This window comes from Lytechinus variegatus, chromosome 7 (genome assembly GCF_018143015.1).
Source record: "Lytechinus variegatus isolate NC3 chromosome 7, Lvar_3.0, whole genome shotgun sequence".
In the NCBI taxonomy this organism is placed as follows: domain Eukaryota; kingdom Metazoa; phylum Echinodermata; class Echinoidea; order Temnopleuroida; family Toxopneustidae; genus Lytechinus; species Lytechinus variegatus.
Window position 1 is genome coordinate 41,582,963 of NC_054746.1, and position 24,332 is coordinate 41,607,294.

At 35.0% G+C, this 24,332-nt stretch overlaps 1 protein-coding gene across 2 annotated transcripts in view; it reads right to left on the reverse strand.

Annotated features, from left to right (window-relative positions):
* Positions 1–20,633, reverse strand: part of LOC121419326 (cyclic nucleotide-gated channel rod photoreceptor subunit alpha-like) — a 65,299-nt gene extending 44,666 nt beyond the window's left edge. The window contains exons 1-5 of one of the 2 annotated variants that reach the window (XM_041613736.1): positions 20,243–20,633; positions 8,519–8,581; positions 7,451–7,531; positions 2,575–2,679; positions 621–726 (exon numbers count right to left, since the gene is read on the reverse strand). In XM_041613736.1, the coding sequence (XP_041469670.1) occupies positions 621–726; positions 2,575–2,679; positions 7,451–7,531; positions 8,519–8,581; positions 20,243–20,470 (583 nt within the window). In that variant the 5' untranslated portion in view covers positions 20,471–20,633. Of the gene's footprint in view, positions 1–620; positions 727–2,574; positions 2,680–7,450; positions 7,532–8,518; positions 8,582–12,497; positions 12,531–20,242 lie in introns of those variants that run through there. The other variant, XM_041613737.1, reaches the window with a different exon arrangement.
* Positions 20,634–24,332: the final 3,699 nt, after the last annotated feature.

Consider the following 24,332-nt stretch of genomic DNA (forward strand, 5'->3'; position numbering starts at 1 on the left):
ATAATAGATTTTTTTTAAAAATACATCAAGCGCGTTCTTCATGCAATCGACGCGTTAACACTAGCGCGTACATCAAATAAACTACCTTGTTGCGCAACTTGTATGCAGCGAGTGACGTCACCTTAGTGGATATAACGCCGCAATTGAAAATACTACGCAGTATATTCCCTGAGGTGACGTCAAAACCTAGAATATAACAAATGCGATCCTCGCAGCTATGGTCACGTGATGGCGTATTGACCTATCACTGATTCGAATCTACATAGCCTATGTAATATTAAATCATATTTACCCTTCGTGTTTGGGTTCGTAAACCTTCTGAACTAACAACTGCATGCGATTATTCAAATTCGCAAGGAAATTGTGAACACGTTTGATTCTTGAAATTTCTCGACGAATTTAAAAATCTCTTATATAGTCTGCGGTAATCGTTCGTGTGTGAGGGGGATTTTAGGCGAAAGCATCGATGGCCACCAAACATGTGCATGGTTCCCAGTCTAAATACCATAAATAAGTGCGAGACAATAAATTGTGAAATACAAGGCATTATTATGTAGGTAATGGAACGTTGCGCAATGAGCCATGGAGGCTAAACATGCATTTTTATTAAAATCACATACCTCTACATATTTCGTAAGCCACACCCCAGGGCACCATAGCAACTACGTCAAATCTAAATCTGACATGCTGTCGATAATTTGCGCTTAGTTTCGCAGGATCTTTAACCTAGACATAACAAGAATCGGTGAAGGAGAAAAACAAATAAACGATAACAATTATTAAAATGAGTATCATCATAAAAATTAGACCGTATAAAAATTAATGGTGTATGAATCATGAAGCACGAAGACCTACACAATGTGGTAATCAACACTAATAATTTTCGGTAGTATTGAGACTTATAAAGGGAATATAACCTAAGCGAAAAAATGTGTAAAAGAAATCAGAGGAAGGGGCAAGAAATAATTTCAACAAAATAAGGGCAAAACGACTAGAAGAAATTTATAAACTTATAGAAGGTTGTAACCATTATACCTGTTGACGAAAGAAAAGACAAAAAGATGTGGATGTTGCTTGTATACCACCAAATATTTTGATTTTTATATTTAGCTTTAAGCATTCTGCATGGACTCTATCAAATCTATAGTTTACAACGTCAGAATTATCTTGTTTTTCAATTCGTCGACGTATCTCCCACAAGACAACAAAGTCATGATAATGAGTAGCTGCATACAGTTCAGGCAAAAAGTTTACATACACCCATGAAATTCAGTGAAATTTCTTCGCTTGCCAAACACCGTAAATTGACTCTATCTTCAGAAACATAAATATTACCATGACAAAGTTGGTATCAAAATGAAAGAGCGTATCAAGCTTTCACGTAATTTGGATGCCGTTGAGATTAAAGTAAATATTTCAGGTGGAATTTTCTTTGAAAAAAAAAATATTCGTGCCAAATGCATTCTATTGTTTGTTATTATATTTTCAATAATTGTTTCGTAGAAACATGTAAATGTAAGATCTATGATTCATATTACATTTTCTTTCATGATACGTCACCACTGAACAAAAAGTGTAATCTGAAATGTTTCTGTTGAGAAGTATATAGCACAAATGAAATGGTTTTGTCAATTTTCTATCTTTAATTTGCCTAAAATATGAAGATTTAGGGGAATGACACCTAGATATTTTTCAGCTCCTGATGACGAAGCAATGTGATGAGGGGGCATGACATTCATTTTTTTTATATGAAACTATCATGATAGCACAAATACTTTATAAGATATAGTAAAGTTTATGATGTTTGGTAAGTGCCAACTTTTCTATGAATTTCCTGGGTGTATGTATAATTCTGGCCTCATATATACAAATAGTGAAAGAAGAAAATGAAGAGAAAAATTGTATAATATCTCATATATATATGTATATATATATATATATATATATATGTATGTATATGTATGTATATATATATATTAGTGATACCATATAACACCATCTCTCTATTTGCTCAAATATCGAAATATCTTCTGCTTGAAACCTAGGGATTGAAATCAGATTCATATGTCTTCTTCTAGGGCATATTTATATCATCGTTTTAAAGGGAAAAGGCGTTATGAAACCTTAATTCCTCTTATCAAGTACATGACAAACTAATGAGAGAGTCATCCCTAATTTTATACTTGCCGATATCAAAATCTATTCACTAACAGCAATTTCAAATGACATATTATTGCTCGATTTCTGTCAAACGTTTACCTTTCTCCAAACGTAGATATACCCTTACATTACATATTCTCTCAATTTTACGTTTTTGTCATTTCAGAAAAAAATTGTTATTGCATTAAAAGAAAAAAAATATAACTTAATTGATAGTGTATAGGGAGGACTTGTGAATATAGACATCCTTCTATATTGTGTTCCTATATGTACATAGAGTTAATTCGTATTCAGACTATACATTTTTTAATGTATAATTTAGTTCATATGTTTTTAATTATTTGAAGTAGCGGTTTTGTTGTTAACCAATAAATCTACTTCTAAATTTGAAATTGACTTTGAATAAGCACTCACCAAGAGACCATGCTGAAGAAAGGCGACCCGGAAGTTAATCAAGAAGTCGACGACAAAGATGGTGTCACAAACAAGATCTACAACTCCGAAATATTGAGCATTTGCCTACCAATAGATGAAAAACATAAAATGTTAGAAATACGTCATGAAAAGGTCATCACACGCACTAATATGTATTATATTTTTACCCATAAAATATGTTCGAATCTATCAAGCATATATCCTATTCACATGTAAGTTAAGCCTATATTGATATGAATATGTATTCATATTTGTTGTATAGGTCGGAATTTATTCTGAATAACCTCCAGTGCATCAATACTCAAAATGTGATGTCCGTATTAAAAAAATGACATTGATCTGATCAAATCAACATGCGACATTTTAATGAAATATGTACAGGAAGATAACACATCGATTCAAATGAGTAAACTGTGTATTGCTGGGCAATTGGGTGTACATGCGGTAGCCATCAACATTTATTATTACTTCTATGGCAATTTATTATCACAGGCACTGATATACCGGAACGTTTTTTTTTTAAGTATATCAGCGAAAGGTGAGATCCTCTAAATCCCATCTAAATCTAACCATGGACCCTAAATTATGTGCACACACATGCACACGCACACAGACCCCCCCACACACACACACACACTACAAGTTTATGGTTAAAATCAGATTTGTTTTTCAATACATAACCGATGACCTCTTTGTCATTAATCTGCAACACCGCTAATCATTATGAAGTTTTATTATTTAGGCCTACAACCGATGATCTCGTTGCGATTTGAGTCTGCAATTTATGTTCTTTGGGTAATCGGTTCTAATTTGGGCCGAGGACACATAATATCTAGGCCATCCCCATCCCCGTTTCCAACATCGGTTGTGCACACGTACCCGCAAACACATGCGTACACCTCGCCTTTGACAGTATTTATCCTTGTTCTTTTTTTTATATCTGAAAGAGTGAACCTATGAAGTCATGTTAATGCGACAGGAATTGTAGGACATGATGAGAAATCTGTCAATTATAAGTCAGGGACCAAGAATCATTATGTTGTTTGAAACAGCTATGAAATTTACATTATAAATTCTAAGGATTTAAAATAAATCCAGATTGGCTGTGAATTGTGACCATCTGAACATTGGATTTAGATTTAAACCTTACAGATTTGAATTTTAATATTTTAGATCTGAAAGTTAATCCTTTGGAATTAAGATAAATCAAATATTCGGCTTGTCATTCTTTACAACCGATCTGTTTATTTAAAATCCTTAAACTTTAGAAATTTATACATTAATGCTGAAATGAAATGATTCACAAAAGTATATAGGGAAAGCTATAAACAGCATGGCAAGGAAAGTTTAGTTGATATCTGATGTATTTTGTTTTCAGATTCATTTGATATAATGAATAGTATGAATATTTAATACTGTGGATCAAAGCAGTGGGTCAAATATTCTAGGTCGGCCTTTTTCTCATTAGAAACTGAGCACCTAATTAAGAAGGTAATCTGCCTTCATTATCTAAATTGATTTTTTTTTTAATTTTCAGATGACTAGCTCCGTCCCTCCTCCCAAATTTGTTTTAATACACACATATTGGTAAGATGTGAAATAGCGTATTTCTTTTCAAATCTTGAACACTTGTATATATCTTATTTTCCCAGCCCATCTTCATGATCTTGGAATGTAGCTTAAACTTTGGTCCGTTATAGCATGGTAAACTGAAACTAAATAAAAAATTAACACATAAAACACAAGCTTGAATCTAAATGTTATTTAATTACTTCTTGCTCTTGGTTCACAGTTCATTGGTACAGGTCTCCATGACTGCGGCCGATATTCAAATATCAGGCTTGCTAATTTGTATGATGAGCGGTTGAATTTGAAAGCATCTCGATGGCTTATCCTATGTTCCATAGCCTGATAAAATGGCATGCATGAGGTGAAGGGTTCTGAGTAGTGAAGTACACATCAGGTATTTACTGTGAAACTTAATACTAACCCCACAGAAGGTCAACAGCGCCCTATGACAGATTTTTCTTTCTCCATTATTTTGGTTCTTTTACCTACAAAGAATGACGTCTTTGGTTTTAAGCATGCCCTCTGAGAGAACCATGGCCTTTTAGCAATTGTATCGCCCATGAATATTGTTTTTGCTCTTTTACCTTACCATTAGCTCTCATTTGCGAAATGAGGAGGATGATGATGATGATGATGACGATGACGACGGTGGTGAAAATAATTATCATGATGATAATGAATATAATGAAAATGATAATAACAGTAATCATTATGATGATTTATTGCATTTCTGAAGCGCATTATACAAGAAGTCCCTTCGCATTTTTCATAATGAATTATTTTTGTTTACTTATACATATTTGTGGAAAGTATAGAACAATTATCACAGCTATCGCAAAATATGACATAGAACATTTTTACAATTTATGACATAGCAAATACCGATACCGCAGAGTCCATCTTAAATAATGATACAAAGATTATTATCCAACAGTGTATTACATTAAGCGATACAAATAACAATCACCGAATAGAGTAAAAAATGAATATCAAAGGATACACCTTAAGAGCAGTTTTAAAGGTGGATGTAGCTCATATGACGAGCTATATTGGTTGCAATGTAGGTTCTTAAAATTATGAACATGAAGATGAAGCTATTTCTTCGTTCTTTTTGCAAGGGAGGAAGTGTGCTTGAGCCAAGAGAAACGATGATAAGAAGGATCTTGAACAAATCTGTTTGTCTATCGGGAGTCAGCAATATTAAAGAGGGATGAAGAGAGTGACATGACACCAGTTGCGATCGATTCGTCTCTGTAATTCCAAACTTTTTTTAAAATTCTTTGGAGCTTATAATATAATAATAATATAGGTATATTTTATCCAGGGTAGCCACTTCAGTTTCGAAAACCAACGGGCCCTGCTATTATTATTACCCCGGCCTTAGCTGAGCTGCCTAGGCGCTCAAGCATTCAAGGAATTTCTTCCTACCGGGTACCCAGTTACCTCACCTGGATTGAGTGCAGCACAATGTGGATGAGTTTCTTGCTGAAGGAAATTGCGCCATGGCTGGGATTCGAACCCACGACCCTCTGTTTCAAAGTCAGTAGACTAACCTTCTGGGCCACAACGCTCCACGCTTCATAAGTTGGTTGGGAGGATGGTTTGTTGGAAGTGCATATCATGAGTCAAGTTTCGAAATGACAAAGGTATCGATGTCTAAAAGCCATTTTTCTGAAGGATGACACTGTGAAACCCCATGCAACAAGAGATTTACCACCTGCTCATCAAATGTTATATTATACCCAAGCTTAATAGCTTCGGCCATGGCTTCGACGAGGGTTTTTCTATACTTTAACCATAGACGTGCAACCCAACCATCCCACCCCCCCCCCAAGAAAAAAAGGGGAAGGAGAATTATTACAATGACTACAAAAAGCGATTCATGTGTTTATGCAACATTCTAAAAAAAATCAGCTCACGCTTGGCGCTCGAATTAGATGACTTTGTTAATGCTCTTCATTAATTCCTAGATAATAGTCCTTAAAATGTTCCTTTTTGGGGTAAATATAAACAAAACTTTTTGCTCGCGCTTCGCGCTCGTATTGTTTGTTTAGTGAGACAGGTTCGTATAATTATTATTTCAGGTCTGAAAAAAAAAATCGGTCTTGTGTTATTTGATTAATTTTATACATATTCTTTTAATGGCACAGTCCTTCAAACTTCTCTATCATTAGGTCATTGTACTTGGCCAGTGAGCGCGCTTGGCATGCCCACTACGTGACTCAATTATTTTCCTACTGGTGACCCCCCAATGCCGTGACCATCGGTACGCCACTGTAAGACACGGATATCAGCTATATGTGTTTGCTCGATCTCCATCCCCCTCGCTCTCTCCCCTCCCCCTTCTCTGTCACCCCTGTCTCCCTCAGGTCAGGTAGATATATCTAAAATAGTGGTATATCACCGAATGAATCCTATGCTCAGATGTGATGGATAGAGACAATATACAGAAAAGACAGCAGTGGTCCAAGTACAGAATCTTGTGGTACACCACATGATTATATTGGTCACTTTAACCATGTGATCTCTTTCTGTGAGATAAGAAGGTAAGAACCAACAGAGGAGGGAGTTGCATTTTTAAGAAACCTCAAAAGATTCTCCAACAGTATTGGGATGGAACTTAGTATTGAACGCGGCTGTAAAATAAAGCAATAAAAAGATAACTTCTTTACGAATGTCTACTTTAATGCCTCTACAGAAGATAATTATCGATTATGATGTAGAAGCAATTCTTCGACGACGACGATGACAATGATAATTTTTTTCATTAAAAATAACAAAACAGCAAGGAAACAAGGACATCTGCCTAAAGTACATGCACCCTCTGATTACATTGGCTTCTTACTTCATTCTTTGTCATGTTTCGTGAGTTAATTTTGTACATGTTTATTTGATGCGAATACTGTATATCAATAATAAAATCTGAATATTGTTTATGGACCAATACTGCACTCTTGGATTTATTAGACAACAAGACACGCATATTACCTTCTTTTGCAAGATTTACGATTTGAACAAAATAAAGTTTCTTGACGTTACTATGATGCACGAATTAATATAAGCTTGAGCATCTTCAGTATAAGCCTGTTTTTTAAGGCTTCGAACTTTGTATGATGAGTAAAGAAATATGACAATCATAGTTACTTTCCTGCCCTAGAGAAATCAAAGTAATAAGAAGTCAGATAAATGCATCGAATTTCAGAGTCCCAACATCTGGATAAAAGGCCACTTGGAAGTCACGTGAGGGCAATAGCTCCGTCATAATTGAATTGAATGATTTGCTAACCTGATTGGTAAGATGATGATGAAACGCTACCCTTAGGACGATTATCCACACATTATACGCTACTGCTAAGGCTACTAGACCCTGTATAAAGAGGCGAAGAAGGGATAGCAATCATAAACTCAGACAATGTTAATATTATACTGTGGAATGAGAGGGAAACAAATATCTATCTCAAATGATCATTCAATGTTAAGTTTTTTCTCCTAAAAAAGGGGATAACTACTTCCCTCAATTCAAGTTCTTGTAGTAATAATCAAGATTATCTTAACATAATAATAATAATAATAATAATCCACGTTATAGCGCTTATATCAAAATATCGGAACTTAGAGAGGTCGCGACGTCTCTAAGCGTTTTACGTACATTATTATCCCGGTCATCGGATCATGGCATGCTCGCACACCATATAACTTTAGGCACTGCATAGGAAACATGCAGTCAAAATATAGAATACACGAAATATATTTTAAATCATGTAGTCCTTACATGAACCAATCTTCTGAAAACTCTGATCAAATTCTAATCATTCTATAGAGATATCAATTCATACCTTTACAGGAAAAGTAGCTTTGTTTTCTTCTTCAAAGATAATGAGGTTGTAGAAGAAAAGTACATTTATAATAGTAAAGATAATAATAAAACATACAAACCTCCCTATTTTAGTAATGAATATATTCTATTGCAAATAAGAGAAGACTCGATACTATAATGATGCGAGCAAGGTTAATTATTCCAAGAAGAATAAGTTAAGAAGGACTTTCCTTTTGTGAATAATGTCAATGTTAATGATGTTCGGAACTTAAACGTTTAGCTGATAAGAACACTGGATTGCGAATGAGGAACAGTGAAAGTGATATTAATCATTATAATTAGCATAACAGCCGGTAATCCAGATCATTACGTTAGCCATGGGTACTGTTAAATGTTATGCATATTCTATCCAAGAACAATATCCAAATTTGAAGCATTATATTCTAAATCAATTTTCTATAGTTCCAGTATTATGAGGTAAAATGGAATAGAGATAAGTGGGGTGCATGGATAAGTATTTGGCGATTGAATACTCACCATCCATCGATAGACGAAGTCACCTTCAGGGTCAATCACAAATTCATTACCCTCCAAAACATTCTGCAAGTTAAACATATTAAAAAAGAATATGATTGAAAACTCAAGCACTGTATAGAGCACAGTACGTCACCAGCCATGTCACTGAAACTATACGCCATTAGCATGTTTGCAGAATTGTGTGGATTTTCTTTTACCGAGTGTGAGGGATGATGTGAGCATGGGTGATCTATTCTACCTTGGCTCAAATTCATGGAAACTAACTAGTAAATGTGTCATTTTCTTGACTTCCATGAAAAAAAGTGATCTTTGTTGGCTATCACAGCTATTGAGCCATGTTACTATAATACCTTTTTTAAATCACGAAATTACTAAAACCGTAATTCCTGCAAACGGACACTTGTTTTCAATATAGAAATATTTGCATGATTTGTTCATTCATTGTGATCCATCTATCCATCTTGGGGGCTCCACGCAAAATGAGGGTACGTTTTTTTTTATTTTAAAATACCTTTATCTGTTTATATAAACCAATTACTTGCTTCTCCAACGCACTTGACGGATTTCTAATAGCACATACCAACACAGCAGTTTGCTGCCTTTAGCTAGATCTACTCGTGATCAAAATGATAATACACACTCAATCTACCTCCATCTATGCACATGACTGCGATGTACTATGACTGATTAAGATGACGATCGATAACGATTATTTGTGAAAAGCACCATTCTCTTAAATCAAGTATAAAATGAGTTATGAATTAAGAAGAACTCCTTTTGTATATTCATCCTTTGTTTATTTTCAATTGTAAAGCGCATAGATAACTATACTACTTATCACACTCTTGAAAAAATCACTCAAATTGACTAGACCAGTAGTCAGCTGGGTGCAACTGATATGGCAATCAATGACAGTCACATTTCTGACATATATTATTCTAGTCAGAGAACTCTGTTCTAGTAAAATACGACTAGAAAATAGTCAAATATGACTAGAATAACAGTTGCACTCAGTTGACCCTAATCTTTAACTGATCTGTTTTTAAAGTGTATGCGCTTGATAAATAGATTTTGAAGGAAATGCAATACAAGGTACACTGTAAAAACCGCGGTGTTAAAACTGACACCAAATGGTGTTAATAGAGGACCACACCCTGAGGTGTTAAAATTACACCCTAGAGATTAAACGTAACACCAAAGAGTGTAAATGCAACAACAAAAGGTGTTATGATAACACCTGTAGGTGTAAAAAACACACCAACAATTTAACACCGGTGTAAAATAACTGGTGTGGTCCTCTATGTACACCGGTTAACACCACAATTTTTGCTGTGTAACTGCTTTTGAGAATGATCACATATTCATTGATATTACATCGTATATAGCGCAATAAAAAAAAATCAGATTCTTGATGATGTTGATTATAATTATTTTCAAACTCGTAATTAAGTTTGAAGTTTTATTGGGATTCCACGTATACTTAAACCTCACAAGGTAGCACTAGAGAAAACTGCACAGCTTATACTTCAGCACATATTTTATTTCCATGTCTGTATACCTTTAAAAGGGTAGTATAATTACAATCAACGCTGTATGAATGAATACTCTCATTGTATTTGATATGTCCATTGAACCAACTTACAATGGCCATGAATTTATTGTCAACACCGACAGGTTTTGTCTAATCTTCATGAATGTAGAGTGCGATGGATGAGAGGGATGGATGATAGGGATGAATGAGGGGTTAAGTATAAGCATGATGAATAAGGCTAAATTAGACGAAAGGTCCGATGTAAAGTGATCTCAACTTAATTTATAGAAGAGATAACTAGATATTTAGAATGTGATAAAGAAGCTCATTTCCGTTAAGTATCGAATAAAACACACAAAAATATAATTTCGTCCCTTATTATCATCCACCACCCCTTCTTCATTGAGTAAAGAATAACCAATTGTTTTAAAATATGACTGACAAAATCTCTGGCAAATGATAATCATCAGGTATCTGAATACTGTGCCTCAAGGTTCCTGAAACTTAGTAAAAAACCATTGTTGTGTATTTAGGTACTGGACCCCCCCCCCCCCCCCCCCTCTTTACCGTGCAGTTCATAATGTGCTCAACGGGCATTTTCAAGATGGCGTACCGATAAGGAACTCATATCGCAAGCGTATTCACAAAATCAAATTGCCTTGTTTTTCGGCGTCAAAACAGTTTTGAACGAGCCTCTGGATGTGTAACCCTAACCTTTTTCCGTCGATCTACCATAACACCATCATTATTTCACGAGTCGTGAGGTGTCCACCAGCCGTATATAGCCTAAAGAAAACAGTTCGGGTTTACACATCACCTCACACCAAATGAATTGATATTATCACCAGTAGTGATAGCAATCAATTATTTGCCGCTGTCTATGACATGTATGGTATAGTTTTCATATCCTTATGCTATACAAGACATACTTTGTCGGTGTACCATGATGCGGTTATAACGTTGTATTGTCTGAATTTATGCAAATTTTGTTTCGCATGCATTACTATTGATTGCCCCCCGTTAGGATCATAAGCTATGCTTCATAAGAAGTGTAAAAGTAAAACATGACTGAATGTTTATTGTATGCCGGAGTTCTCATTTCTCTAATCATGACCATGGAATCATGATATTGAAATTATGATGAGACAATGAGCCTATCATGACTGTTAATGAAAACCGAATACAGCGTAACCAATCGATTAAATATAGGTAAATAGTACATGACCAACCAAACTTTATGTTTTGAATTTGAATCTTAAATACTTTAATCTAAATCTTTGGCTTCGTTTAAAACAAAATGATTTACTACTTCTTATCAGAATTTGTTTGGATAATTCATAATTTTTTAAGAGAATTTCTTTTTTAAAGTACACTGTAAAAGGAAATTCTTTGTCTTTCAGCATTTACATATGCGACCGTCACGTCTACCCCCCAAAAGGATGATTTGAATAGAAAGAGAAAAATCAAACAGGCAAAATGTTGAAAATTCCGGATGTAAAATAAAAAAGTTATGACAATTTGTAGTTCGTGTTATTTTTCACAACACAGTTAAATGCACAATCCAATGACATGAAAATGAAAGGGTTGATGATTTCCGCCAACTCTCTATTTCTTCTGTTTTTGTATTAATTGAATTACATAACATTTCAATTTTTACAGATTTGACATATTTCTTCCTACACTCTTAATACAAATCAGTCAAATTGACTAGACAAGTAGTCAGCTGGGTGCAACTGATATGCTAGTCATATTTCTGACATATATTCTAGTTAGAGATAACTCTGTTCTAGTAAAATACGACTAGAAAATAGTCAAATATGACTAGAATAATAGTGGAACCTAGCTAAACCTATATTAACTAGTCATTTTTTACTGATTTGTTTTGGAGTGTAGACGCACTTATTGATTAAAGTGCCATATGAAATCAGGTATTAGATGTACAAACCATAGAGTTAAATATAAATCTATGGTACAAACACAAATGAATGAAGTCAAATTTGCCTTTAATTGATAACAAAAATTCAGAATGTCTCTCAACTGATAATTTTATGATAGCATTAAAAAATACCATGAGAAAGACTATTATAATCAGATATTTAAAATCACACATTCATATTTGAACATTTTGGATAAAACGAATGAACACAGTACATGATAAAAAAAAACTATCCCAACATGACAACACGTACTAGCTCTTCAATATGATGAAAGGCGTGTACAAGAAATCATTGTTTTCTGTGACTGAAAACATCTATAAATACGACATCAATTATATAGATTGATAGACGGCCTTCAAAATCCCAGCTAATATCCGTGCAGCTCCAATGAACAGAATAGACACAGAGCTTTTCCCTTGGTAACTTGTATTTTATAGTCGAGATAAATATCTCTCGTGGATGACAGGGATTTGTGAAAATTAAGAAAATGGATGATGGAGAATCTACCTACCTCTACGAACCCAATCATCCATCGCCAATGGGCGTTTGTCTGAAGATTTAATTAGAAACATATATACAAATTCAATAAGTTAACGTCTTATTTGGATTGCAAACTACTACAGGCATGACCTACATAGCAGTATAAATGGTATGTTGAGATTCTGATGTAGAAATATTGATGCTGTGCATGTATCTTATCCTATGTACATAAGGATATAATGACGACCATTTTGAAATCTTACAAAGTTGATGGGCATGCTGTGAAAGAGTGTGGGACGGCAGATATATAAATATATTTATATATTCAAATAGAAAGAGAGAGAGAGAGAGAGTATGTGTGTGAGAAGGAGTGAGAGAGAGAAGAGGGGGAAAATATATCATAATGGCAATGTCTTTTCATAGGAAAGAAATGTAATCACAGTATACATAAATTCATTTAAAAACAGTTTAACATCTTGTTTAGATAGTAGGTACATTAATTTGTCGCAATTCATGATGTTATAGAGAGAAAGGTTTGCATAAAAACAAAGACCTATCACATGCGCTATCCTCGTGAATAATGTTCTTTCTTTGGATAATGAATCCTCTCAAAACTGGATTCAGAAAACCATAACCAGATATCACATCTTTGGTAGATATGAAATCACCAAACTCAACATGTATACCGTATGGGTACTAGTATTCAACCCAGCATAATTCAAAGAATTTGACATATTCCCGAAAATATTTAGAAATAGGTAATTTATCTTATTTTCATACCTTTGTTATTTCCAGGGTAATCTGTTGTCGGTATTTTCTTTATCAATCTGTCGACTGTATGCACGGAGGATCAAATTATGCGACGATGGCCTTTTGCACTGGATGGCACTAGTATTCAACCTAATGAGGATAGATAGCAAATCTCAAAAGGGTTTAGATTGCTAAATCAGATCTAGATCTACGTAAGTCTCTGGCTTTGATTAATTCCCTATTTGGTCTCATCTCAAATGGTCTAGTCCATAGTCGGATGGGACAAGGGCAGATTGAGAGACAGTGTCATCTTTCATCACCAGGTTAGGTTGAATACTAGTGCCGACGGGTTGAATACTAGTGCCAGTCATCGCCGTATAATTCGATCGCCCGCACACACAGTCGACTGGTTGAAGAAAAAAAATACGGAAAAAGAATAACCAGCATTTACTCTTGGAAATAAGACGGGTCTGAAATTCAGGTAAATTCTATATTTCTATAAATATGAGGAAACTCTCCAAACGGGTTGAATAGTAGTGCCGTTATGGTACATAAACTTTGGGGAAACTGTTTTCATCAAGTAATTTTCCTTCCCTCATGATGACTAAAATATTTTTGGAAACGCGATTCTTCTGTCAAATTATCATGAGCTCGATACGCCAAGAAGTAATCATTCATAGATTTTGAAAATTAATATTTATTACTGCAAAAAGAAGATTGTTTCAGGAAAATATTATCTTCATATCCTTTGTGAATGTGAGAAATGATCATAATTGATGAGTGGTGGATGGTCTTCTTTTTATTTGGCAAACCACGCCATATTGACTATTTTCGCCCTAGTGAACACGCTTATGATTAGAGTATATTAAGTAAACAACAATAATTATTTACTTTTATTTTTGCAGAATATGACTCCTGCGAGTCAATTATACTATAATTTTGCACCCTTTTTACACAGAAGTTAACCAATGAGTGAAGATGAATACGCGTATGGTATAAAATCATTTCTTTGAAGGGTAATATTGTATTATTTTCAGGAAAAGCAAACAAAATCATGATTATCTAAGGTCTTTAAATGTATTCACAAACTAGTTCCCTCAATTCTGGCAAATAGATTACTCTTTACGATGGTGCAGAAGTACGGACAACACCCAATCTTAACGGAAATTATAACCAGATAGATATAAAACAGAATGCTACGAACAATTATTTATGATTGCAGGCATATCACATTGGAATATTCTCACAGTTGAACTTCGACGTTCCCCCTAATCTTGATGGATTAAAAATTATCTGAAAGCACTTTGATAATAATCGTTTTCCTTCATATTGTTACTTATCCCGGTTTCATTCAACTAAAAAAGTTTTCCTTTTTAGTAGGTCAGGTAATTTGGTATTATTGTACGATTTTATTTCTTTCTTTCATAAATTGATAGTGCACAGTTGATTCATTCAATAATTCATGTTATTAAATTGAGCTATATATATATATATATCATTGTTTGCTCTGTATCAGACAATAGGTAACCAACCATTTTCTGTTTCCACCCAGTTTTCTTAGATTTTGTTTTAATATTCACCTTCACATTGTATCTTTTAACACATAGTTGAGTTTTAGTCTTTACTCATGTATCCTATTGTTTGTATATGTATATTTACTTTTTCTTCTTACAAAAAGGCCCCAGTGAAAACCAGTGTATTTGTTGATCAGGCTAACCTTTTTTAATATGTTTATTGAATAAACATATTCGGAATCGAAGGGAAGTATATTTTCTTGTGTTGATAAAAATATTAAAAATAATGGTGTATAAGGTGTAAGGTCAGTGAGATGAGATATATAATTTGAACTTGACCATTGCAACTAAACCCGAAGTGCAACTATCAGTGAGTCGGAATCGGAGCTCGGTATTATTTTAAAAAGATCTCAGGAACTATATATGTATAACAACAGCAAAAGAACTCAAATCCAACAAACACAATCCCCGAGCATGTATTGCTATCAAATGTTTTATTTATCTTCTCAGAAATTGGGAAATAATGTGATTACATTTTAGAATAATGATGTGGTAGATCTCAGAAGTGCAATACAGTAAAGTTGCATCTCATTAACAAAACACGTTTTCTTTTAGGGGTGAGATGAAATTATTCAGATGACTTAACCCCACCCTGTAAATTTTTCTATGACGGCGTATGATTTTCAATTTCTTTTCAGCAATTATGGTTACAATTATACTAAATCACCTATATTTCCCATTCCTTTTCAGATATGGTTTGTATTCTCGATGTATTTTTGTTATATTTTCGGTCGTTCCCCTCGTTCAATGTCCGTTCCCTTGGCTCTCATTTCATAGACATTCCTCGGAACCGCATGAATAAATGAATATACTCTGCTATGATTTCATTCAATCTTATCACTGACGTACTGATGCGGCCTTCAGAAGGTCTCACAAAAGCATCGTTCTCTATACCTACAGAGACAGGACATGAATCAATGCGAAAGATGTTCACTTCGGCCAAAAGCACACTTTAATGCCTTGATTAAACATGACAATAGAAAAAATGGGGGCATGGATGTAAATTTAGTTGTAAATTGCCAATATCACCTGAATTGTATTACTTATCTTTGCCACGCTTTCCAACCGAAATCAAGTTTGGTGTCAACATGATGGATAAGGGGACCACTCAACATCAATTTGATATTTGTGAACTATCAAATTTTTAATTATCGATGAAGTTTTACCGGCTTCCGTACCCAGAGAAAAAAAAATAAAATTGTAATAAAAAAGGGGAAAATATTCGTTCATTCTAAACTACCGAATGCAGTTTTTCTTGCGCCTCTTCGTTTAGAACCATTTCCAGGCGTTTATTGAAGTTATAATATAATCTTACTAATCAGTCATTCTCTTATTTTCTACTATACAGTTCATTACTACCCTCCCACATTCACTTTCACCCTTCATGTGATCATGCTGCATCTTCATTATTCCTTCTTTCTAGTTTTGTATTTCATCTTTATCAACACTCTTCCACTAACCTGTATCATTTTGTTTCATTCTTACCCCCTGAGGTTAGGATACCGGAGACAGAAGAACCTTGCAGGACATCACAAAAATCGATGAATTCTAATTTTCTAAGAGGTGATGGTGTTTACATTTCAAACACCTTGCGCGATGTAACCAGAGATCCTCTTAGAAGATTATTCAGATCCAGTGATTGGGTGTCGTCAATATTTTTTTGGATGCTGAAGGCCATTATTTTTCAGGAACATGAAAAATACTTTTTTTTTAAATGTAAACGCTTTTCGATTGAAACATAAGATTTCCAGAAATAAAACATAGAAAGTCATTAAAACGGATGCTTTATATTCTTGAAGCTGAAATCCTACAAGCCTATCAAATTATCTGAAAGAAACTTTGTAAAAAAGTCTTCTCGCATTTCTGTCATGTATTGTTGCCTTTATTTCACTAAGCTTGATGGATGGATTTTCAGGGGATTTTAATGCATAATATATTGAATACAATCAGGTAAGTCTTCGTCAAATTCATATCAGCATATCATTGGTTGAAAAATGTTGTTTGAAATGCTGCTTGAATAGCAGATCCCAAAGTTAAAATCGATTACAAACTTGACATGGTCAATCAAGATATTTTTGGTTTTTGTTATAGGCTTATTTTGTCAGAAAACTGATGTGGAATCACACAGAATTTTTGGTGTTTTATTCTCATTTGCAATTGTATACAAAATATTTGAATGGCTGTTCCGCGGACAAAGACTGGTATATGATTTTCTGAATTTTAGCGTATTTATCATGATAAAGGAGCTAGTGAAAATCAAAGCTACTCTGATTAAATTGACAATTTTTTATCAAAACCAGATTATCATCATCACGAGACATCTCTTGTATGAGTACCAACACATTGTTATTGAATTGATATTATACGATAATATCAATTACAATGAACATTTCATTAGATCATGTAGATTGTGGTCGTATTGTACCGGAATCTATGCAATATAGTGTTGACACTTCTGCGGTCAAGCAATACAAGCTTCTTTCGCATGTTTGGCTATTTTCTATCTAAATAATTTACCTGTCAGTTTAGTAAAACTTTGTACAGATATGCAGTTATAACAAATTTAGACACTCATACATTCACTTAACATTTATATCGATACGATTGCATTGAGTGAATATTAGTTTAATAACTTTCACGCTTTATCCTCAACACACGTATATGTTGTTAGGTATCGCTTTCTCAGTTATTTCATGTTATACGTATCGCACGAAACAACAGGGCTGATCTTGATGTATAATAACACGAATTTGAAAAAAGTCACGATGAATTAACTTGATGAAATTTGCCATTTTTCTTTGTTCATTCAGGGACTAAACACTGGTTTAAACAAACTCTACAAATATTGGGTAAAAATGCTCCGTGAGGGTAGTTATGTGTCCAACCAACATTGGGCATTTCTTTTGGGCATTTTTATTTATCCATATGCAGTGTGATGATAGTTTTGCCCATACTAAAGTTACTGCTGTTTATTGTTTAACCTTATATACACTGTAAAAACTGTGGTGTTAAAACTGACACCAGTTGGTGTTAATAGAGGACCACACCCTGAGGTGTTAAATCTACACCCTAGAGATTGAACATAACCCCAAAGGTGTTGTAATAACACCTATGGGTGTAAACCTAACACCACCAATTTAACACCGGTGTAAAACAACTGATGTGGTCCTCTATGTACACCGGTTAACACCACAGTTTTTGCTGTGACCGGACAATATGCTTCCCGCATTGGGTAAAATACTGTCCCAATTGGTTGGACACATAATTACCCTCGTGCTGGTGTAAATTTTACCCAATATTTTTACAGTGTATAGAAGCGGTGCTTTACTTGTCTACAAGAAAATGATAATCAGCGTGTATAAGTGTATTAATTGACTATGGAGCCTCGAATCTGAAGGCAATGCATGGAAACCAGATAAAAGACTCCAATAAAGGTAACTTGCATAGAAACGGCACAGTACTCCTCTATGAAACGATGGTAACCATGGACGCTACCCGGTGGGGAGGAGGGGTTGATGGCTCAATCACGTGGTATCTATCTATCTATTATGAATGAAAAGAATATGGCGAAGATATCATCCACGAGGTAATTGTTCTTGTTGTCATATTGGAAGGTTTACAATGGCAATATGATATAGCTGAGCCAGCAGGGAATAGCACTTTGACTAAAACTATACATGCTGGAATGTAAAGATGCCTTTTTCACTGGAGACGTTACCTTCATTGCGCTTAGAAAAATTGCTATAAATATGTATAGAATAAAACAAGATGAGTATTAATCCCTTAACAGACAAGTCACAAAAGGGTAGGAATTCAAGGAAACGATCAGAAAAAGGCATGCATGGCATAGAATTGAGATGGGAAAAGATATTTGAAAGAAAGAAAGATAAGACACAAATGAAATGAATATGAGGAATAAATATGGAGAATAAGAGATATATGAAAGAGATACACGGAGAAGAAAGTCGAGTGCAGATGGAAAATAAAGTGCCGAGAGAAAGGGAGAGAATGATGGAGACGAAAAGGAAAAAAGAAGAGGGGAATGAGTGGAAGAGAGAAGGGAAGAGGGGGGGGAGATCAGGTGAGAGAGTGATGGAGAGAAGAAAGGAGGGAGTGAGAAGGAGGGGAGGGAAGAGAAAGTGAGAGAAAGATGTTTGATTTTTTATTATTCAAATTCTAAAAGAAAAACTTGGATGGAATAAAACTTAAATAGGTCGAACAGAATAAAGAAAAAGAGAAAAAAGAGTGTGAAAAACAGACAAGCGAGAGAGACGTACAATGATATGGCTTGAATATAGTGTTCACGAAATACATAGATAGAAGACCTTTCAACCAGTGAACTTCTCGCTGATCTGAAATGAACGTCAATGCTAATGATGACAATAAACAGATCCCATTCCGACTGATATTATAATCTATGTGAGATCATTGTGGGTATCCATGGTGAGTTTATGGGAGTTTCTTGTTGAATAATCCTATATTCCCTTAATCTGTTTTGCATCCGAGATTTGTAAGATAGTACAGCGTTCACATATGATAATTATGGTCTTAAGCCAGCGTGACGCTAATGGTATTTTATCTCTGTATTGATCGTTCTCATTTTCATGACAATCCTTCTATAATATGTCTGTGAAATGAGATGCTTTACATAATTAACATTATGTCAAGCTTCTTTAAATCAGCAAATTAAAAACTAAAATGCTGAAGAGCGGATGTTTTTTTTTGAAACTCTGCAAATTGTACGACAAACGGTTATATTTCTCATTGACACGCAATCGTACTCTGGCACAATTCCCCGAGTTCAAATTATGAGAAGAGAACCGAAGGATTACACCAAACGCATTCAATTTCTGAAAATTAAGTAGACAGACAATATTGAAAACTAAATTGGATTTAATTGAACAACGAACGTACGTGCGATTTGCTGCTCATGGAAAAGCTCAGGGGAGCGGGATTATGCCTTAATCATGACGTGTTTTTAGCTCGTATGTCCAGGATTCGTCCAAATGAGGAAAATCGTTTACTTCATTCTCCTTGAAATTAAAACATGCTCTTGTCGGGATTTGACAATAGTTGATGAGTAATATTGATGATGGTTATGGAGATGGTGAAGGAGGGAAATAAGAAAAAGGAGAAGACCATAGAAGAAGAAGATGACGAAGAAGAAGGAGAAAATGATGATGATGATGATAATGACGATATAAATGACATTGATATCAATGATGCACTTTTAAAGCTGAAAGCCATGATATTATTAATACTAATTCCGGTAGTTTAAATATTGAAATCGTTGTAGGTGAAAGTTTGAAAAGAAATTGACATTAAATAAAAAAAAAAATTACTTCAACTTCAGGCGAAATGATGTGCACATCAATCTGAGAACCAAATAACGCCAAGTCAAATGTACTTTAAAGTACATTCAAAAGACGTAAAAAACTCTGATTTTGTTTACCTCTCGTTCGTCATCATTAGCCGCATCTTCCTCTTCTTCACATTCGCCTCTCTCTCCTTCTCCTCCTCCTCTTTCTCCATCTTCCGCTGATGTGGAATCACTCGTGTTTTTATTTGCTCCTATTCCTACACTTGTACTGTTGTTTTCCCTTCTTGTTCCTGTGTCTATGGTCGACATATTAGAACTAAAATTGACTTTCCTCTCCTCAGCATCCCGTTGACTAGCCATCTGCCTGCTCTCTCCTTAAGTTGGGATAATGCAAGTATTCCTCTTTTGACGTGGATGTCGTCCACGTGAACAGAAGAAGCAGTACATTGGCATCTGATCTTATTGGTGGTGCTCTCCTTCGTTGAAATGATAAGCACGAGGGAGAGGAGCTGAGCGGAACTCCGTGCGCGTTTCACCAATGGTTAGTCTAGAGTTAAAATACATAGAAGGGGGGGGAGAGGGAGAGATGGGAAGGATTAAAGTTAACTATGCCTTCAGAATTAAGTCATCAAAGAGATGTCGCTAGAGAAAAAAAAATATATAGTTGGGGATATTATGAACATACATTGTATTAGATATAGGTGACGGAGGAAGGGAGGGGGGGGGGTGAAAGGGGAGGTTGTAAGAGAGAGCGAGAAGGCGAGTAAAAAATATAATAATGCATTGGGGAAAAAAGAGAGAGACGTGATACTCTCAAATCAGAATTATCAATATAAGGGGGAAATATAATCAGGTGTGGGTAATGTGATTAACTGAAACAATCACTAGCGATTCTGTTGAAAACTATTTTTGTCTGTGTTTTTTTCCCATTTTGTCGTGTTAGTGACACTCATTCCCTTCTCTGCGTGTACCCCCCCCCCTCTCTCTCTCTCTCTCTCTCTCTTGTGCACATTAGTACGTGGATAAATAAATTTGTAATCATTTTCATTTATACCATATCGCTCGTCATTGAAACATTTTTTTTTATTATGTTTATCACAGAATATTCTTATTGCAATTTTTGTCCATTGTTATGACCGTGACTCTTAATGGATTGATTTAACTCTGTACGATGGTATAATGATATTGTGATGGATACCACCGCGCTGTCATGAGATTGGACGTGTTTCAATAATCTTTATAGTAGCATAATTCAAACAATTGTCAATTAGGAAAATTGGTGGATGCGTTTATATCTTCTGAAAGCCTGCGGTCGTATGTTTCAGCATCATGTTTATTCTAATGCCTTTCAGCGTGTAGTCTTCCATGACTATCTAATCTTTATAGACCTCAACGTATGGGGGACTTGATGGATATTGTGACGCATCCGTTCAAAGAAACAAGTTGACAGTTACAAACCGCATCCAAAAATTTACAAATTAGTCCAATGGTAATAATGATAATGACAACAACAACAATAATAATAAAACTAAATATATCAACAATAATAATAATAACAATAATAATACAGATAATGATGACAATAATATTAATGACAATAATAATATTCATATCAATAACACTTATTATTTTTATCAGCATTATTACCATACTGCTTTTGGGGCATCTAATTTTCCTCATATACAGTAAGGATCAACTTCACTGAACCATATAGTATTAAACAATGCTAATTCCACATGTTCAGGGAGGAATTAATCACCGGTTCACTTGACAATGGACAGAAAATATTTTCATATAATAAGGTACAAAAGCAATAGTGAGTAGATGACGTCATCAGTCCCCTAATTTGCATACCAACCAGGATTTGCATATAATTTTCTTGAGAAATGAAGCGAAACTTTAAAGTGTCATAACTTTTTTATTTTACATCCGATTTTGATGAAATTTTCAGTTGTATGCTTTTTGAATTTTTCTCTTTTTGTTTAAATCAACTGTCTGTTGGGTTTCCTTTAACATAGGTGTTATCAATGAACAAATATATCACTAATATAATCGATACAATCAAATATTTCCTTTCACTTTATGGCTGCTTTCCCTTTCTTTTATATATATGTAAAGCATTTCTTATTTATAGATAATGAATAACGGTTTTGCAGAGAGGAAGGTGATTAGATATTTGAATATTGGGTAAATTTTCCCGACCAAAACCCCTCGCTTACTTCGACCATTCAGCATATCCAGGTTCGTGATACCATGTCTGTTGGTTTGTTGGGATTTTTCTGTTGTTGTCTTCCTTACGTCTGATAAATCATTAGGATATCAACCCCTGTCCTAGTTATGGTCCTCCCTAATCTAACATCATGATTTAATACAGTCAGGGGTATAAATCATCACCTTCTCGAACCCCACATTATCCATCAGTCATCTATACACCGCTCAACGAAGCGACTAATGACGTCACGTTATTAATAACATTTATGTTCACTTTTCCCCCGATAGAAAGAGGAATGGAATCTCACAGTTGAATTGAACATGCACTTGGTTGATTACGCGAATTGGAGCGAAGATGATAATAACCCCAAGCCAGTGCAATGTGATTTATCAACACTAACAACTACAAGGAGCTGACTGGAAATTTTAATTTTATTTTTCATTTTATATGGTTTATTTGAAAGGAAAAACATCACAGTCATGCTGGTTACAAAACATATTTTTCTGCTCATACCTATAATACCTCATCAGGAGGGGTGAAAATTTGTGACACGAATAACAAGGATATTAGTTCTTTCAATGGGCATTCCCCCTTATCCTCCGATGTATTATAATGAGGCCAAGTCTCTTCTTTACATTTTGACGATACTACATCAATACAACAAATAACAATTCAAATTGATTTTTTTTCATTAATACTAATAAAACAAATGTAAAATATAATGTGCTTAAATAAACACTTAGTAGAATATTCAAAGAGTGGCTGTTTATAATCCAATTTGATAATCATATATCCACGTGGGCTGGCAAAGATTAATTCAGTCCACAACACAATGCTGACGATGATGAAATTGATGTTGACATGGGCGATCATACTCACAAAAAGTGCCACTCAGATGCTCATATAATCATTTCGTCACGTCTACATCTCTTAGGGAAAAGGATAAGATGACGAGATCTCGCGGATCTCGTCATGTCTACATCCCGTGAGAGAGATAGTCAGATGACAGCATCTCGAATCTCGTCATGTCTACATCTTGTGTGACAGATGATCAGAAAACAAGATCTTTGATCTCGTCATGTCTTCATCTTTTAGATGACATGATCAGATGGCAAGATCTTGGGTCCGAGATCTTATTCTGATCATCTCTTCTATAAGATGTAGACATTAAGAGATCCCATATCTTGTCATCTGATCATCTCTCCCACAGGATGCAGAAATGACGAGATCCCAGATCTTGCCCTCTGATCAACTCTCCCACAGGATGTAAACACGACAAGATCCGAGATCATGCCATCAGATCATCTCCTCAGTAAGATGTAGACATGAAGAGATCCCATATCTTGTCATCTAATCATCTCTCCCACAAGATGTAGACATGGCGAATTCTTGTCATCTGATCATCTCTTACACGGGATGTAAATCCGAGATCTCGTCATCTTATCCTTTTCCCTAGGAGATGTAGACATGACAAGATGATTATATGAAGATCACGGCGGCACTTTTAAGCTTCCATACTTTCTGAGCTGAAGTTTATAGAGAGTTTTTTGCAATCATGACGCGGTCACTCTCTACAACGCGCCAGTTTCTTTGAAAATATAGGTCAAATCACAATGGAGAGCTGAGAGGCATTTGTCGAAAGTTGGTGGACCGGAAGAGCAGCATCGTCTCGTGACTCTGGACAACGACATATTTGCAATAGTTCGTCCGGTGCAAATCTTCGGATGATCCGCTGTCCCGGTCGACCAACTTTCGACAAAAGCTTCTCAGTTCTCCATTGTGATTTTAATTGTTTTTTCAAAGGATCGGTGCGTTGTAGGGAACGGCAGCGTCGCCGTTGCGAAAATTCGCTACTAGGGCATTTTCGGACGCTTTCTACAACGGATTGATAAACGATATGGTAAAGGAAATTGGATGCATATAAATTAAATCACAGGAAATATTTCTTAGTTTTCTGTTGAGGAGTGACTTTGTCTTTGTATGCGCATAATTTATGTGTGTGTGAGCGTG